We start from the raw sequence: 19,804 nt of genomic DNA, 5'->3' as shown, positions 1-19,804 counted from the left end.
AACAGGATTTTTGCAATACAAAAAGTGAACCTTAGATTAAAAACTGTTGGAAAACACTGCTTTAGTAGTTTGATGTCAGTAGAGCAAACATGTTGGTTTGAGCTAGCCACTCAGTCATCTGTTCTGTACAGTCTGCCATCCAGTTGCCATCCAACTGCCCAGATATCTAGACATGACGTGAACAGTGTTTGGCCTGAAGCGCAGCAGTCAGCATACACACAAGCTGATGATCTTTTGGCTTCAGGCGTTGCTGCAAATAGCGGCAGCTGATAAGCAAGTCCGGCACCATCTGCACATGCATGTGGAATTGAAGTGAGCCTACAGTATAGGATTGTGAGGGTAGGAGATAAAGAATTAAGTGTAATTCTTTAATTCTTTGCCTCTGCTCATGAGGGAAGATCCAAATGAAATGTAGGTCAAATTAAGCAGACGTCAGAAATGTAAGCAAAGCTTCTAGAAATGAACAATGTATAAAATGGTAAGCGAAAGAAAAGGACTTATGACCATGCTTGGCACTGAGGACAGAAGAGATTCATTGCACATCCTGACCAACACTTCTGCTTTGTCATCCTGCAGAGAAGAGTTGACATTCAGCGGGGCAAACTACTTGCATAGCTGCAGGGTTCCCTCATATTTTTTAGACTAGTTATTGGGCGAGGTACGTGGTGGTGGCTTTATGGGGCATAATTCAAAGCAAGCTTGGGCTGGTGATTTTTTTCTAATTCCATGCTATTAAAAATACATATAAGAGTAAAAAGCTTACATTTTTGACTTACCGAAGCAAATGAGATATATACAGAGAGTACAGAAATGAAAATGAATGAATGAAATTAAAAAAATGAATAATCAGGTCACAGTAGACTTGCCATTCTCAGCACTTAAGTGGATGAGGAGGAAAAGGTAAGGAGGGGCAAGGCCGAGTTTGTGTCCCCTAATCAGGGCACCTAAAGGCCTGTCAGATATCTAAACTCTATTGGGGGGGATTAATTACAGATAGGGTAATTTTTCATTCTTGAATTTTGATGAATGGAAAAAATGGGATTGAGAAGAAAGGACACTCCTCTTTCTTTTCATAGGGCAAAAGGTTTGAACACCACCAGGGGTCTATTTGTGCAAGTGTCTGGTTTAGCACCATGTCTGCAGTTGACAGAGAGATATGTTAAAAAATTTGGGTTGTGTGTATTTAGTTAGCAGTTAATGGATGAAGTTCAACAACCTGAGATTTTAATAGATTAAATGTTTGTCATGGCATGTCAACTGAGATTAAGTGAAACTCTGCTAAAGCTCAAGCGGGGTAAATAGGAAAGGAGGGTGATTAATTGAGGTTGGGAAGTCTGACATCTTCTGGTGAACATATGTCATTACAACTGAACTAATGTACTATATGGACTGAAGATGAAAATAGAGCTCTGTACTCTAGAACACCGCCTGGTGAATGACTGGTTCACTGGCCCATTCATAAATTGCGTTCGTGACACAGCTCTTTCACCAACGATTTCCATATATTACATCACAGGTTGGTGGGGAGCCATATACACCCATCAAAAGAGCCACATGTGGCTCCCGAGCCATAGGTTCCCTACCCTTGTAACAACAGTACGTGTCATAGCAGACGCGCATTGTGATGAGTGGTTTAATATGCTCAGTGGACCAATAATATGACAGGGATCAAAATTCCACCCATTCCTCTCGTGGGACTTTCCCCCGAGTTCGAGTCACTGCGAAGTTTGTGACTTTTTTTGTGTTTTGGTGGCAGCCACTGACAAATTACCCAATGGTGTGGCAAGTCCAAGAAAGGTGGAGACTCCTGCTCAACTTCCTGCAAAATAGTCTTGAAGCACTTCCAGGAGAGAAGAAGGGAGGGTGCCGCATGGCTAATCGAAAGGATATCCAACTGTCAATTTCTCCATAATTCCAACAACATTATAGTTGTTAACGGTTTCTACAGCCAATAATTTAGTGTGTTGCTTTGTTTTCTAACCCCAAGCTTGCTGAATCCGGAATTTGCAACGTTTGATCGCGAAGGACAGGAATGGGTGAGTTTTCCATGATGTGGCGAATGTGTTATGGTGTATGGGTGAGTAAGTTTTGAATGCCATACATTTGTGATCGCAAACATCTACGTAAGCCAAGTTTACGTTGAGCATTCGAGCCTTATGGCGATGTCTTAAATCATACCGTGAGTGTTTGATGCAAGGTTAAAGGCAGCAATCCACTTAGGTTAGCTTAGCTTTGGGTGACTAGCGAGCTAGCAAATCAAACGATAACTGTCCTCCTTTTCAAGTAGGGTGTCTGTATTTCCCGACATAATCACGTAACTAGAGAATCTCAAAGATATCGCCGATGTACCGAAACCATGTACTGCATCAAAACACCCATTTTCCTAGTTCAGGACTCAATAGACAGCTAATATAAGTTAATTTAGTTCAGTTTAAATTTTACAAATCAAGTGCAGTCATACCTCTACTTACGAATGCCTATGTTAAGAAATTTTCAGGTTACGATTTTTTAATATGCAAATGAGTGACCCAAGTTACGAAATCCCCCAAAAGTAAATGCATTTCCTTATTTGTAATTTTATTTTGAAAATATTGTTACGGGTGCCTTAATTCTCACTTTAGAGACCTGCTACCCTCTACTGGGCTCTCATTTCATAGCTCTCATTCTGTCACATATAATGACAATAAAAACATTCCTCCCTGAGAAGGAGAACAACAAAAACAAAGCCCCAATACATGAGATTTAAAGTAAGGATAAAACTAATTGAAATCAAGAATGTCCCATCACATTAAAGCGTTTAATTACAATTAAATGCAAGTGTTTCTCTGGATCAAAAATGTCATTTTGTTAATGCATTTTATTCATGTATGCAGTTTTTTTGGTGGCAAGTGGGGTTTTATGTAATTTGTGGGTGAGTCTTCTGCACTAAATTATGCAACAGACTTGCTGTATTTCTTGAGACGTATGTGTGGAGTTGTGCATCTTAGAAACTTGGTATGCTGCAAAACTGGTTCTAAATGTGGCATGCTTGAAAGAAGGTATTTTCAAGAGATCTCTTCACTTTGTGTATCTTCTTGCATAATCTGTAAAATAATTTACTGCGATGTAAATACACAAAATTATTGTCAGTTTTAAAAAAATGCTCTGCATAATTGATGTATATTGACATTTGGGTGATTGGTAATCAAGCAGTTCACAAAATCTATTCTGTTAAGCCCCATTTTCCACTTGCGAGTTTCAGTGTCAATTTTGACATTTTTATGATAATTTTTGTTATACTAAAAAATATAATATAAAAAAACTTGCACTGAAGCCACAAATGTTGAACCTGTGAAGTGGTGAAGTGCTGTTTTTGGTCTGATTTCCTGATAATGTTTAATGAAGAATTCATAGATTTCAACAGAATTTTAGTAGTATATTCATATTAGAGCTGGGCAATATGACAAAATTGTTATCACGATAAAAAATTATCAGTCTATTACTAATTATGACTATAACTATCACATCTTTTTTCAAATATGAAACTTTAAACTTCTTTGAATAAGTAAATAAATACTTCCCTCATTATTCAATTATGAAAGTAACTACAGTTATCCCTCGAATATCGCGGTTATTGTAGACCAGACAAGGCCGCGATAATCAAAATCAGCTGGGATATTTTGAATGGTTTTTATTTTCTGGCTTGAATAATTTGATTTAGTAATTGTGGAATTAAAAAATAGTTAATTCTCATTTATTCTTTATTTTTACATTTACTTTGGTCGACTATTTTTCTAAAACATGTTTTTTTTTATCCTTTTTATGATCTCCACGTTGGAGCAGAGGTTGTGGTGGAGTTTGACTATGAAGCACTCCAGGAAGATGAGCTCACCTTGCGAAAAGGTGATCTCATAAAGAATGTTTGCTGTATACCAGAGGATGGCTGGATGGAGGGAGATCTGAACGGGAAAAGGGGTCTCTTTCCTGATAATTTTGTTAAGGTGAGCGTTCTAAGTGTCTGTATTTTACTCAATCATTTGTGCCCTAATCATGTTTGAATTTAAAGTTATGTTCTACTACAGAATTTTATTAATAATTTCTTTTGTTAATAATTTATTTAACCTCCTATGACCCAGATCCTTGCAAGGCATACATTGTTGATGTGTAAAAACAAAGAAGCATGCTGATATGTCAAAACAAAGAATTATGTTTTTACATGATGTAGTTTCTGAGAAAGATGATGTCCACATAAGTGGACGCTAGGCCATAGTCGTCCAAAATTTTACATTTTAGTATTTGACATCCAAAAATTTAATGTCCACATGTTAATTTATCCACGGTCCTAATTTGAGAACAACCTTTTTCTTACTTTTGTTAGTTGGGATTATTCATGCCCATATTTTACACGGCTACTGTGACACCAGCACTTCTTTGACAACTGTGACATAGTAATCACGAAAAGTGGGCAGTAAAATAATGTTCTACAGGACTTGGCTCAAGTTCAAGATCAATGACATAAAATAGCATTGACAAATAAGCCTGCATGCCGGAATGCATGCACACGCATACAAACTGAACTTCCTGGAAAGTGCTATGTCAGGGTTTTATAAACCAGGAAGCGGATGGTCAACCCAGTCATTGTTCAGCTAAATGGAATGATTTTGCACTGACGCTGTGGTTATCACAGATTCCCTTTCTATTGGAATCATTCATTGGTGGTTCATAAAGTGTTAGCTAGAAAAGTACTGTAAGGTCACAGGTTCTCTCATTTGTCTTGTTTCATCTTAATTCACCTAATCGGCTTATGGTGTGTTTGAATATAGTTCTATTTTTACTAATAGATTCAATGTATTTATTGTAGAGTAAAAGTAAACTGGAATCCATTTTTAATATTAATCTGTATTCAAGCAAATTTTGTCTTCAGTGTCCCTTTTTTATAGGAAAAACTGGTTATTTTTGTGTGTGTAATAGTGCAGAAAAATCTAAATTGAACACGACTTTTAGGTAGAAGGCAAAATACCTGTTGTTAAAGATTTTTTAAATGCCTGTTCTATTTGAGACAATCAAATGCAAGCATCTCAGATTATAACCACCACTCCTCCACCCCATGGAGATATTGGGATTTACTTACATTATTCTCATTTACTAATCTTAAACAAAAATGAAAGTGTCTTTTGTCTTTTCAAAACAAATCAGAGTATACGTTTTACAAATTTTAAATAACCAATATGAACTTCCATATGCATGGTTCATCCCTGTAATATTTTTTCCATTCATTTTCTGTTCATTTTGTTTTTCTCAAAGGAAGTAAAACAAGAAGACCAGGAAACAAAAAGTGAACCAAAAGAGGAATCTGCTCAGCCCTTGAAGAGGGAGAAGTCTGTAGGGAATGTTGCCAACTTGGTTCAGAGGATGAGTACCATTGGTATCCCCACTGGCGGGTTCCAGCCACGACCATCAGCTGTCACGAAGAGTAAGAAATACATTTGAATATTGATTGATTTGATATAATTTATATAAATTATACAATATGTGTATATATATGTATACATGTTATAATAAGTATTCATCATTTTTTAAAGCTTCATTTATCAATACATTTTTTAAATCTAGAGATAATTATTTGCTCAAAATTTTACCCCTATCTTGAAATGCTCACATGTCGCGGTGTTCGTATGTCGAAGCTGTATACTTTAATTCGGCATCCTTTGCTGATAATGAGGCACGTCTCAGCTGCTCTCCCTTTGAACTCAGTACCGTTTCAGTGAAGACTGTTTAGGAACCAGTAAAATGGAAATAGAGACTGGGGCTATAGCAAAATTTGTTTCGTATCTCAAGATAAATCTTTGCCCGAAATTTTACTCTTATCTCAAATTGCTCGTAAGATGTCTTCCTGCAGTTATTGATAATTACAAAAGGTAATTATTAATGAACCTAACATCGAGCTACTCTTATGTCGAGGTACCACTGTATAGTGTATAAAGGAAATTTAAAGATGTCTGGCGTTGCCTCTAAAGTTTGAAATGTATTAACCAATGATTCTTACCCTTTCAATTTCTTTGAAACTATAGTAAATATAATGGATACCCAACAAATTTATATTTTTTTCTGGGACTTAATTTGTTTGAATTGATTAAAAAAACATTTTACTCATTTTAACAAAGCTGATGTTTACTTTTAACTGTATAGACTATCCATGTAGCTCTGGCAAGTTCTTGAGATCCAAAAATAAAATTTCCAGCACCTTTTTAGAATGTGATACATGGGCTCAAATGAGTAAATTACGTTTGAAAGTAAAAGTAAATAGTGATTTAAAAAAAAAAAAAGAAAAAGCATCGGATTGGCACAGATGCAAGCAGAGACATGTCGTAGCTGTTGAATTGGCTTAGTCATTGAGAAGCACCAACTCTGTATTTTATCTATTTCAATGTCTGATGTCCCCCACTGAAACACCTCATATACAATTTCAACATTTTTCTAGATTGTGATCCAACTTTAGACACTTTGCTCTTAACATTGCTTACTTTTTCATTCTCCCCTCCCATTTTTTTAATCGTACGAGCCCTGCACGTATGAACATGTAAAAAAGCACTCAACTGAAGTGACACAGCCAGTTTGCTTACTGCCCTACCTTGTTTTTGCAGAGGTGAAAAAGCGACAATTCAAAGTAGTCTTTGACTATCAACCACAGAACGAAGATGAGCTGGAATTAAAAGTTGGAGATATTGTTGAAGTCGTTGATGAGGTACTTTTTCAACTCTTGCCTTAGTTTCTGAAATGTTTCCAGGCTATTTCAAATGTACTCTATTGTCTAATAAATGTGGCAACGCTTAATGAAAACTGCAAAGGGCGAATAGTATTTCACTTCATATACTTACTGTTGAACTTTTTTCATAATCCTAATTTATAAAGGTTAAACTTTTATTTTTCCAACTGAACAGGGTGTTGTTAAAGAGAAAGCATAAAACTTGTTAACTTGACTTGTGTATAATAGTTTCACTTTTGGAACAGAAAGTTTCAGAAAGTTTTTTATTACTTCCAAAGTATTAAAATCTGGATTGTGTTCTCCTACATGACCCAATATGTTGTCCACATATTTTTATGAATTATCATTTTTGTTTTTTTACTGAAATAAATATAATAATTGATTCAAATGTTCATAAAAACAAAATTAAAATGAAAGAATTGTCAGCCAATGAGTCTGAGTGTCATGTAAGTGTTAAGGAACAGAAGTTTGTTTGCCTGTATGTGTAGGTTGAAGAAGGCTGGTGGAGCGGCATCATAAACGGCAAGTCAGGACTCTTCCCATCCAACTTTGTCAAAGAAGTGGATTTTGCAAAAGAAGAAGGAGACCTAAATGACTCTACTCCAGATGAGGCTGGTATGTACAGAAAAGCATTTGGTCATACCCCAAACAAATGCTCGCAAATCAAAAATCCAGCTCTAACTGAATTTTAGGAGGGACTATATAGTCATGATGTTTTGGACATTTAAAAAAATATATATTTTAATCATTGTTGTCTTAGGTAAGTCATTTAGAGCCAATATTTTGTCTTAAATCTAGACAAATTAACTGCATGTTCTGATTAAAGCTAATCTTAAATAAAAGCCATACCTTTGTCCATGAAAAGTTATAAAGTTATTTATGTAAAAAAAAATCAGAGAAATTAGGCCTTTTCGTGTTATTACAATATTGAGAAAATAAGAGTTATTGCCTTCACCCTGATTTCCAGCTGCAGATTTTCAAAGTAACCTATCGAGGGTTGTTTGCTTTTGTCTTCCCTCAAAAATATTCCGAAAATGATGCACACAATTGTCATCACAATAGGATAACGCACGGCCACTTGCCAACGAGAAGTAGTATACTCATCTCGTATTAGCGAGCAATTTTCCCCATGGTTTGCTGTAGCCTATCCCAGCCAGCCATGATCAGCATGGGAGGGGCACCAATTTCAGGGCACAATAAAACAGACAACCACACCCGGTCACAATCACACCACCACCAAAGTCAGGCGGAAGAACCACTGCATTATCGGGTGTCACTTTTCTGTGTGTATTTGTTGAGTAAAATTATTTTTCTACATTTTTGCAATTCTTCTACAGATGGTCATGTTGTAGAAAACACAACCCCATCATCATCACCCCCACCTGCTTCTGGGAATGGATCTATTGTCCAACCCAAAAAAATTCAGCGGATTGGTTTTGGGGATATTTTCAAAGAAGGATCAATAAAATCAAAGGTCCGGATTCCAAACTTGGATACAGAAGAAAAAAAGGGAAATGTGAGTTTGATTTACAGTTGATTGTTATTATTTTTAGTTCGCAAAAAGCAACCACACAGAGTGAAGATAAATTACAACTTTAAATGCAGGGATTGCAGTATACCTCAATATACCAGAAAACACTTTTAGTTATGGAATAGTTTTGGACAGTGACACAATAAAATAAATACAATTTTGAAGAAGTGTCTACTGTGGAACAATGATTTCTAGTAAAAGTACTACTTTTACCAATTGCTCAGTTTATTGCAATTAATCATATAAAATCCAAAGAAATCAAGACAATACCGAAAAAAAATATATTTCTAAAAAAAACAAGGTCTAATTATTTCATTTTCTTGCTCCAATTTTTTTTCTTTCCTCAACAAACATAATGTCCATTTTAGAATTAACACAACATTCATGAAACCATTTACTTTGTATTACTTTTTCCTTTTGAAGTCCCTTGTCCCTTCCTTTCCTGTAAATCGTTTCCATCTGCCATGTTTTGTTTGCTTCATTTTAGCCAATCCCTACATTACCATCAATTGCAAAGCCTGCCTTTACCAATATGACAGAAATGCAGAAGGGTGATGGAGAGAGCAACTTCAAAGGTAAAATACATCTGACCTTTTGTACGTACATACACTATACTACATAAAGGATTCCTCTTCTGACTAACTACAATCTCTCTATTCAAAGCTAAAGAACTCTGCAAGGTCACATTTGCTTTTGAGGCTACCAATGAGGATGAACTGACTTTGCATGAGGATGACATCATTTCCATTATAAGCAAGGTAAGAATCAGTTAAATGTTTTTATTGCACATGCTGTGTTATATAGTCATTGCTGAAACAGGTCAGAATGATTGTGAGCTTGGATAACCAAACCTAACACAAACTCAGGACATACTAAATTAATTGGACGTTTCAGTCAAGAAATAATGTCTCAAATGTATTTCCTTTCACTTATAAAATTAATCCTGTAACACGTTATTAAGAAGTTGCATTAGCATTTCCCTTTTAGATATTTTGAGTTATGTATTTGGTTTAGACTGCCAAGTAATTACTTTTACACACAAGGACTGTAATGTGGCACATAGTAAAGATAAAAATATATAAATAAAAACATTACCAGTTTTCAACAATGGTCACTTCTAAGGCATTACTACGTTAGTGTGGGAAACTGCTGTCACCATGAGGAGCTTTTTAACATTGTTCTTTGCAAATATTTCTGGAGACCAATGTTTTTCTCTAGAAATTGATTGTTGTCCCCCTTTGTTTTTTACCTGCCATCTTGTTTTGTACAATTTCAAAACATTTTTTTTTGGTTTTACAAATGTTTGCAATTATGTTCTTTTCATAATCTCAAGCCTTTCAGTGACATGAATTTGATAAAGTAAAACTTCATACAACACATGAGACAAGTTACACTATAAAAAAAATACATTTCAAAGGTATTTACAAGTAAAATTAATAGATGAAAGCAGTGCACCTGAAAAAATGGGATTTGAGTTGTCATTATGTACAGATAAAGAATCTGTTATTTCTCGAGGATTGTCAGTTTTGTGATTTTTTTCTGCTTGTCTCTAATAGGACACGGGAGAGCCTGGATGGTGGCGAGGGGAGTTTGGAGGCAAAGAAGGTGTCTTCCCTGACAACTTTATAGAAATCCTTTCTGAGATAGAAAAAGAGGTATGGTCACATTAGTGTAATGACGATTGTTTTTTTGTTTGAAAAGTAAAACTCATTCACCGCGCACCGGAAAATAGAGTCGTGGGCTGTAAGCTGTAGTTGCTTGTGTAAATGCTTCTGTTGATCAAGATATATTAAAACAAAAGCTTATTGGCAATAAAAAGCATCCTTTAAAAAATCATTCTACCTTATTGATTTCACATTGTTTTTCTGCAGGCTTTCTTTTCTAGAGGGTCACGTAAGGCATCATTGAAACATGATTCCGACGAGGTAAGATTTCAGAAGAAATGCTAACGGACACATTGCTCATGATCATTATCACATTTCCATATTTTACAGATTAGAAATCCCATAGTTTTTGTAGTTTAGCTGGACCCGCAACTTGTACTCAAGTGCGATATGTCTTTTATTTATTTCACTGTGACTCCCAACAACCTTTTATGCTGTGTATTTAGTCATATGTTATTGTTTTCTTTTTTTTAAAATTATTTTGCTTTTCATGAGGCTTGGTAATTTTCTTTTGGATTAAGTTGGCTAATTTAAAAGTCAGACTTGTTAAATAAACACAACAAAATGGCAATTATGCAAAAAAAGGCAGACAAAGTTGTGCTAGCAGATTAATTGCTTTGTATGGTAATGATAATTCAACGAGGAAAAAAGAAAAGGGGGGGGGGGCATGCTTCTGGGATGCTTTATGCAGTTCATTCATGTTTGTTTTGACCTATGTTTTCTTCCAACGTGAATGATGTTCTGAAGTAAAACATCAAATTAGATTCCCCTAATTTAGACCAAATCTAATTTGATGGTCCTATTTACTTAACATGTTACTGCAATGGAATGTCTGGATTGCTAGTAAGAATATCACTTGATGAGTAATTGTAAACGTTGTGAACTCTAGTCTACCTTTTTTTCCATTCTAATTTCAGAAACCAAAGAAGCCACCACCACCATCAAAACACATAGGTAAGAAGCTCAGACATATAGTCACATTCAGTGTTCCTTGATATACTATCATCCCTTGCCACTTGGCAGCGTCAAAGTTCACGGCTTCAGTTTATCGCAGTATTGCTCTACTACTACATGACTTACTCACTTGCCTCCTTGATCGACACGCAACAAACACTCATACATACTGTAGAAATGTTTTCAATTATTTTTCATTCTTCTGACTGAGTGTAAAAATCATTCGCATTTAAAAAGAATGTTTTTGAACGTGTGTATGTTTGTCAGATCGAACTAACCAGCTACACTCTGACTTTATTGCTTATGATTGTTAAACAGCTCTTAAACCAGAGGTTCCCAGCGCCGACGGGAAGCCTCATGCCATCAAGCCCGAGGACAAAGGTAAAATGACTTTATTCACTACATATGCTTCTGCATGCTGCCATCCAAAAACTGTTTATGTTTACATTAAACTCTTATTTTAGACCTGATGTGAATCTTGTTTTTGTTCCTCATGCAGTATAAAATTCCTTTATTGCCACTTATCAAATGATATTTGCTCCTTCTCAGTTGACAAGCCAATGCCAGATGCAAAACCATCAAAGCCGGCAGCACCTCTCCCACCCAAAAAGCCAGTCCCGCCTCCAGGCAAAGTCAAACAAGGAAGCCTCCCACCAAAGAGGCCAGACAAGCCCCTTACTCCATCACCAAATTTGAGGTATTTCTGAGGCATGGCTCTATATTGCCCCAAAATAGTCTTCATTTAGAATTTCACAGTGCCAAATAATTTTTCATCCACTTGCACAGATACAATCAGGGAACTAGCAGTTTTTAAATAGTGATCCCTTGTTAGGATAAGCAACAAAGAAAATTATTGAATTATTTTGATTTAATCTTATTAAAAAGTTCCTTGGTGGCAAGGCCCTGGGGGTGGATGAGCTCTTCCAAGAGTTTTTAAAGGCTATGGATGCTTTGGGGCTGTCCTAACCCTAACCCAATTGCAACAACTTTGAGCATTCACTGATACGTTGGTTTGGGTGGGAAAAAAGTGCCATATTTGAGTGCCAAATTCGTTTTCTAAATGTAATATTGCATGACTGCATTCATTTTCATTTTTTCCCCCTCCAGACACAATGGGGAAGTGCATACATCTTGGCCAAAGCATAATCGGGACATTGTACCTCCCCCAAAACCCAAAACACCCACAGCGGAAACAGCGGACAAATCCATGGAATCATGTATGTATTATTTATTTAGATATAGATGTGTGTATATATGTATGTTTATACATGTATGTTTTTATGTATATGTATATATATATGAATGTGAGTGTGTCTGTGTGTGTATATATATACATATGCACACATATATGTGTATGTATATATATATATATATATATACACATATATATGTATACATGTGCACACATATATATATATGTATATATATGCACACATATATATGTATATATATGTGTATGTTTCAGCTATATTTGTTTTGTTTAGATAGCAGTCTTTCTGTATTTCTTAGCAGATAAATTGTATCTGTTGTCATTTATTTAAAAAAAAGAAGCAGAGTTCCAGTTCAAACTAGGACAAGACAGAGGTTATTGTGAAAACCCAATGAGATTGATTCAGTGAGAAGGCCTATTGTACTCTATTGGAGATTTTAATGATGGTAACAGTTGGTGGTAATGGGCTGCTTAAAGTGCATTCTGTTCAGCAACGCCTTGTCTGATACATTGTCATGATAATTGAAAATGCAATTTTTTTGTTCAGTCGCCACCGTTAAAGCATCTAACTAAAGCACTAGTGTGATGTGGGTGCAAAGTACTGTGGCACAACACTCGCCCAAGTTGCAAGTGCGAATGAGTCAGTCTTTTCCCCAGTTCTTAGCCTGATACTCATCTGTTTTCACTACTCACACCTTGTTAGATTGTTGAATTATCTCGCTACAGAAATGTTTTTTCTCGTTCACAATCATTAGGATAGAGTTTTGAGGTTCATTAATAAAAAAATTAGAAAATGGAATGAAAAACAAAACTGTACTGCCATGTATATACTACACTTGAATTTATTTTCATTGCATCGTCATATCAAATTGCCCTAATAGTGTTCTGTTGTCATTCTTTGATCTTAAGTTAAGTCTTACTTTCTCAACAGCGCTAATCAGTTTTGATGAGGTGTCCTCAAGCCCAGAAAAGCTGTCTCATCCTACGGCCAATAGACCAAAGATTGCTGGCCGTAGGTTACCTGGCCAATTTGCTGGAGGACAATTGGTGAGCGCTAAGTCCTATTTCTTATAGTTAGACAATACATGAACATCATAAATGTGTTAAAACTGTACAATCCTATAATTTTATCAAAAGATGTCCATGTTTTGTGAGCAACGGTTTGTACAGACCTCGACAGACCCACAATTATTTCCTTGACATTTAATCTTGCCCCCATGTGGTGAAACACACTTGATGGTGGTCAGGTTTCATGCTGAGGTCTCCCACCAGTTTTTTCCTCTCCAATAATCAGCTGATGCTTGTCGAGTTTGATTTTAGTAGTTTGCAAAGAAGATTTATCTGGCAATTTTCTTACCTAACAATGAGAACTGTAACAACAATATTAACTTAGTTGCAATATATCCAGTGTATTTGTTTAATTCATTTTATTCACAATAGTGTTGAGTTGAGTGTTGTTGTCATTCAATCAAAACCTCCCTTGCAGCCCAACAAGGAAATCATTGCAGAGAAATCTTTCAAGATGGACGAAGAGGACGGTGTTAAACTAAAGCCAGTAGAACTGAGAAAGGTAATATTCTGTTGTTTTTCCTGTCTGGTTCTTCAGGATAAAATTCACACATTTACCATATTTTCTCACGTTAGCTGCCTCCGTATATAGGCCGTACCCTTTAAATAGTTGAATTTTACAATTTCTCTGTATAAGATATCGCCTGATTCACAATTTTCACCTTTTCATGGTTTTAATGAGTAATAATGTATTATTTTGCAGGGAAAAATCATTGCACGTCGTATTTCCGAGATATTGTATAACTGTAAGATACGTTTTTTTTCTCTTAAATTTCATTCATAAACGTAAAAATTACTTATGTTATGCGGTTTGTGTTTCTTTTCTCTATTTTGAAAGGCCGCATTGTCTTTCTTTATAGCGTTCTTTGTCCTTGTCACCTTGCAGTTTCGTGCATGTCAAGTCTAATTTGTGCGCATATAAACCGCACCCTCGATTTGGTCATCATTTTGTTACCGACAAAAATGGCGTATCTGCGAGAAAATACGGTATTTCTTCTAGATTGCTACTAACGTTGCTCTTTCTTGTCAAAGACCTAATTCATTTAGTGGAAGCAGGGCAGTTTATGACTGAAATTAAGTCATTTGCTTTAATCAGCCCCACCCTCATACACACACGCACACACACTGTCCACTGGTTAACTTTATTTCTTGGTAATGACTTCATCAAGTACTTAAAAGGGGCATTTTTCTGACATTTATCTCTTTTGAAAGGGTAGCCTGTCACAGATGTTCCCTGTCGGTAAACAGGCAGCAGTTGTATCGTTTGTTAAAGTACGGGAAGAAAATGCAAAACAATAAAAAGCTTGTTTGGTTAACAGAAAGAATTAAAATAAATAAAATCCGTTAGCTGCTGAGGACAAGAAATATTTGAATATTGTTTCCCCTTAATCATTGTTCAGAACGGTAGAACAGGAGTGGACAATTAGTCCACAAAGGGACGCAGTGGGTGCAGGTTTTTAGAAAAATTTGATACCTTTACACTGATCCAGTATCTTACAAGTATAATTACTTGACTCAAGTCAGATTCTGCTTGTTTCAGCAGTAATTTGATTGGTTAAACTGTCTGTGCTGCACTGGTTGGAACAAAGACCAGGACCCACTGCGGCAGCTTTGTGAAATAATTGGTTTATAAAATGTATTTTACGTTGACTGATATTGTTTGATTGATTTATCGTTTGGATTTTAAACAGAAGTGGGGAAACTGCAAAAAAGAAAAAAATCAGAATGAGTCATTATTTTTTCAAGTCATTGTATATAAAGTACACTTCTTATATGTCTGTCCTTCTTCCCCTGTCCTCGCTCTCCACAGTCCGCTACACACAACATATCTCCTTCGGCATCATTCCATAAACGCAGTGGTGAGGCCAAAACCAGCCCAGCAGCTCCGAATTCCAACTCAGACAGCAGTTCTCTTGGAATCCAAGATTCCAAATCCCAGATGGAAGACCTCAGAAGTCAGATGAATGATCTCTTGTTGTCCGTGGAGCTGTTCAAGGCCCAACAAATGTAATTTTTAACATTTTAAAGGCTGACTATCACTTCCAAGGATGGATACTTTACTGAATTTGATAGATTGGACTTTCCTGAGCCACAACCCCTATATCTTTTCTTACTAAAAAGAAACAAACAAACACAAATTTAATTCAATTTTGCTGAACAGGTGTTAATTAATTATGTCACTGGGGGTCAGCATCTTCACGCACTATGGCCTGTTCCATTTATTTTTAGTTATTTTGGTGGCCAGTATTAGTTTGAGTTAGCTATGATGCTTCAGTCTCCGGTTTGAACTTGTATTGTACAATCTCACATTTTTTGAGATGTATGATCAACTTGAAATGTTGTAATCTACGATAAAAGTGTGTGTTAATCTGTGTGAAAAACCATAAGTGGGCACAAAGCACATGGAAATATTTAGAATACTTTAATCCTTAATATATATATATATATATATATATATATATATATATATATATATATATATATATATATATATATATATATATATATATATATATATATATATATATATATATATATATATATATATATATATATATATATATATATATATATATATATATATATATATATATATATATATATATATATATATATATATATATATATATATATATATATATATATATATATATATATATATATATATATATATATATATATATATATATATATATATATATATATATATATATATATATATATATATATATATATATATATATATATATATATATATATACTCATTGATTTCTATTTAATTTTAAAAAGGCAGGCATTTTAATAACCCTGTTCTTCGACCCCATTAATTTCATGTTGAATTCTGTTTTTTAGAAAAGGTCACTGAGTCTCAACAAGGTTGAATTCACAAAACTATAAATCTGGGAAGGTCTGTTCATTTGCCTAATTATGTTTTTTATATTTCTAGGAAAGAAATAACGGAGCTTCGTGGAGAGCTGGATGAAGAGAGACTTAAGCGTGTGGCGTTGCAGGTAATAATGATTCCCCATAAAATTAAATCAATTTTGAACCCCTGAAAACTCACAATTATTTCCCCCATATCATTCAGCCCTTAAACGTCAGTACTTTAAATGCATCTGTCTTTTACATAAGGACAATTGACGGGGCTGTGGGCAGTGGTGGTTTTTCGGTTTTGGTTTTCTGTTTTTTTCCATATATAAGGCGCACTGGATTATAAGGCGCACTGTCTATTTTGGAGAAAATGTAAGACTTTTAAGTGCGCCTTATAGTCGTGAAAATACAGTAAATGGAATCTTGGTGTTTACATCTTTTTATTCTGTTTTCTCAGATGGAGCTAGATAAACTAAAGATGGCTGTCCAATCAACGTGAAGCTCAGTTTCAGGACATGAATCAATGTCCAGCTGCTCACCTGGAATCTAACTTGAGAGCCAGTTTTGAGTGATAACGGAGGTAGACGACAACCAACAGACAGTTGAGTGGAAGCATAGAGGGTGCAATTGTTTTTTACAATTTAACTTTCCGTATTTTTAAGATTTCTTTTTTTGCACATATTTGGATTTCTGGGCTTGATGTAATTAAATTACACATGTATATGATTTTTTTTTCTGCTCGCACAAAAATGAGGCCTTACTTCAAACTACTGTTGTAACTTGCATGTCATCGTCTCACACTTAACTTCACTTTTCCTCATCAAATGCTTCACGCCAGAAATTCGCACCCAATACTACTGACTATATACAAAGCAGGGGATTCTTGATTCACCTGAATTTCTTGGTCATGTTTTTACTTTTATTTTCAGTATGAGGTTTTCTTTTTTTTTGTAAAATAATTTCCCTTTCCTCTTAGAAGCTGTAATTTAATCCTTGCAGCACTTCAGAGGAAAATCACTTTATATTTCTGCTCTTTTTCTATACATTTTCTACCATTCCTATTCAGGGAAACACTACTGTGCCTGTCAAAAAAAAAAGTTCTATTAAGTGTTGTTATGGGAGTTCAACATTTACCACAAAAATATGTGAAAATATTGCATTTTCGTATTGTGTATCTATCTTTAGTATATTTTTAAACTCTACTGACATGCTCCTGAGGGTCTCATTAATGTTATTATCTTTCACTTAAGATTGGAATAATCAGTGAAATTTAGCTATAACTGGCATTAAAAATTAAGACTTAAAGAAAGGAATCATATATTCTAGTCTTAAATTTCTAAATCTTTTTTGGGAAGAGTCTATGCATATTTTGAAGAAAGCCAGAATATATTTTAAAAGATTTCTGCATCATATTGTTTTACTCAGGCCAGAATCTAATTCCAGGTAGTTCTACCTCTTGCTCTTGTCTATTCCACCTTTGTGTTCAAAACCGAGTAACATTGGTGGTCTCGCTGTTCTTGTGATATTTAATTAAGCTTGTTCACTGCTTATCAAATACTCTTTTCTTTTTGTACAGAAAATGATGGGACCATATTTGAAAATCATGAAAATATTCAGCTTTTTGTAAATTAAATCATTTTATTCAATTGTTGACTTTTACAATATTGATCTGATCCAAAAGTCAGGATAAAAAGCTATCAATAATTGTTAAATATTAAATTTCCCTAAAGCCTTTCTGTGATGATTACACAAAATTGTACTAAAACTTAAAAAATACCAATGTTTTTTTTCTCTCCAAGTTTGGTCTTTTATAGTATTTTGATAAAGACAATCACATTGGCTCACAAATTTAAAATAATGAATGTGTGAGAGTGTTAACAATGATTTATGCCTTTACTTTTAGAAATCTCGTCCCATTCCCTCCAAAAACATGACTTAACAAAATAAGTCTCCCCCAAATTTTTTTACCAAATTGCAAATTTGAAACCAGCAAAGTTTCATGTTTAACATTCCTCACTTTTTACCGTTTCAGGAAATTCTAATGTCAGAATGATTTGCCTTTGATTGTGCTGAACATGTTAACATGCTGCCTGTTAGCAACATTGTCACCATACCAACATATATGCTGATAAGGCTGATAAAGCATGATGTCATACTGTCATACGGCACCACTTGCAAATGTGTGAAACACATGTAAGTACTGATTATTATTTTTATTATTATTGTATTTGCTAAAAGTCTCACCAATGTCTTAACAAAGTTACTTACAAATCATTCTTTTCAGCTTTGGTGTTTTTTTTTTTCCTTGATCAGCTTGCACATTTAAAAGGGCGTGAAATATATTCACTTTTGTTTTCATCTGAATGATTTGACAAGGTGGTAAGTGTCTGTTTGGCCCTTGAAAATGACATTTGCGCATTGTTTTTGTGCCTGAATTTTTATAAAAGCTCCCCTTTTTAAAAAAGCCTTTAGATGGTAAGGCTGCTCTATTCAATAATCATTTTGTGGGGAAAGGATCAGGGATAGCTGTTAAAGAAATAGCTGTACTGTGGCTTTACTTTTATACTGTACATTCCAGAGATTGGCACCAAGAAACATAAGAAATCGGCACATTTATGATATTCATTTCTAAGTTTTGTTTACAAGAGTTGTATCCTTGCATGAGATGAGATTCTTTAAAAAATAAATACATATTTACTATTGAACAAATACTGCTTTTGTGTTCGTAAAACCATGAAACAATGTACACAGAAATCAATGCTGGAATTCCTGTTTCATGCTTGACTTTTTCTTCAAAATATTTACTGAAAGATGTTTATATGATGGAAAAATCATTTCTATGGAAATGGACATGATTTCAATTGGCACGACACCTGATAAACATCTTAATCTGTAACTAATACATGTTTGAATTTATTAGATTAGATAACTTTATTCATCCCTTATTTGGGAAATGTCATTGTCACAGTAGCAAGAGGGTGTGAATACAGACACAGAAAAACATTTTAGATAAATAAATAATTACAAAATAAAAAAAATACAAAAATCCAAAATAGATAAATAACCATTAAAGAATAAATAAATGAATACATATCATAGTTGAATCATACCAGAAGCTAATGTTATTTTGCAGGGCGGTCCGGTGGGGCAAGTGGTTGGCGCGTCAGCCTCACAGCTCTGGGGTCCTGGGTTCAAATCCAGGCCACATCCACCCATGTGGAGTTTGCATGTTCTCCCTGGGCCTGCGTGGGTTTCCTCCGGGTACTCCAGTTTCCTCCCACATTCCAAAAACATGCATGGTAGGCTGATTGGACACTCTAAATTGCTACTAGTTATGGATGAGAGTGTGTATGGTTGTTTTGGCCCAAAGTCAGCTGGAATAGGCTCCAGCACTTCCTGCGACCCTAATGAGGATAAATCGGTTCAGACAATAAGATGTTATTTTGCATGTCAATTCGCACAGAAGCAGAAAATGCAAGATGACTTCAAAAGAAGCATGTTCCCAGCCCAGTTGGATTTTTTAGAAATACATGCCCTCCTAACCTGAAATGAGAAAAGTCACGATTGAAACAGCTGTACTAGTTTTGGCGAAAACCTCAAGAAATAGACTGTCATACTGGGCGGGCCTGACGGATGAGTGGTTAGTGCGCTGGCCTCACAGTTCTGGGGTCGTGGGTTCAATTCCAAATTAGTCCATTTGTGTAGTGTTTGTATGTTTTGATTGTTTGTGTATTTAGCCTTCTGGGAAAGGAGCCAGCACA

The 19,804-nt window shown here is 35.1% G+C and overlaps 1 protein-coding gene across 2 annotated transcripts; it reads left to right on the top strand.

Moving 5' to 3' along the window:
* The first annotated feature begins 1,673 nt into the window (after positions 1-1,673).
* On the top strand, positions 1,674-18,752 carry cd2ap (CD2-associated protein). 2 transcript variants are annotated; one of them, XM_077710818.1, is made up of 19 exons: positions 1,674-2,036; positions 3,823-3,980; positions 5,284-5,452; positions 6,624-6,724; positions 7,234-7,360; positions 8,083-8,261; positions 8,764-8,851; positions 8,940-9,034; positions 9,833-9,931; positions 10,148-10,201; positions 10,858-10,894; positions 11,213-11,275; positions 11,444-11,591; positions 12,002-12,111; positions 13,036-13,151; positions 13,591-13,674; positions 14,983-15,179; positions 16,120-16,183; positions 16,501-18,752. In XM_077710818.1, the coding sequence occupies exons 1-19, from the start codon at positions 2,033-2,035 to the stop codon at positions 16,540-16,542; spliced, it is 1,935 nt and encodes a 644-aa protein (XP_077566944.1). In that variant the 5' UTR covers positions 1,674-2,032; the 3' UTR covers positions 16,543-18,752. The 2 variants fall into 2 exon arrangements, with proteins under 2 accessions (XP_077566944.1, XP_077566945.1); XM_077710819.1 differs by lacking the exon at positions 1,674-2,036 and adding an exon at positions 2,041-2,077.
* The last annotated feature ends 1,052 nt before the right edge of the window (positions 18,753-19,804 follow it).

This window comes from Stigmatopora nigra, chromosome 2 (assembly GCF_051989575.1).
Source record: "Stigmatopora nigra isolate UIUO_SnigA chromosome 2, RoL_Snig_1.1, whole genome shotgun sequence".
In the NCBI taxonomy this organism is placed as follows: Eukaryota; Metazoa; Chordata; class Actinopteri; order Syngnathiformes; family Syngnathidae; genus Stigmatopora; species Stigmatopora nigra.
Note: the sequence above shows the minus strand (reverse complement) of the source record. Positions and strands in the feature narration are given on the sequence as shown.

Bases quoted from the DNA above. Each gene is read 5' to 3' on its own strand.
- cd2ap (XM_077710818.1), top strand. The intron at 8,852-8,939 runs GTAAAATACATC...CTCTATTCAAAG, and splicing joins TGGAGAGAGCAACTTCAAAG to CTAAAGAACTCTGCAAGGTC. The intron at 13,675-14,982 runs GTAATATTCTGT...CGCTCTCCACAG, and splicing joins AGCCAGTAGAACTGAGAAAG to TCCGCTACACACAACATATC.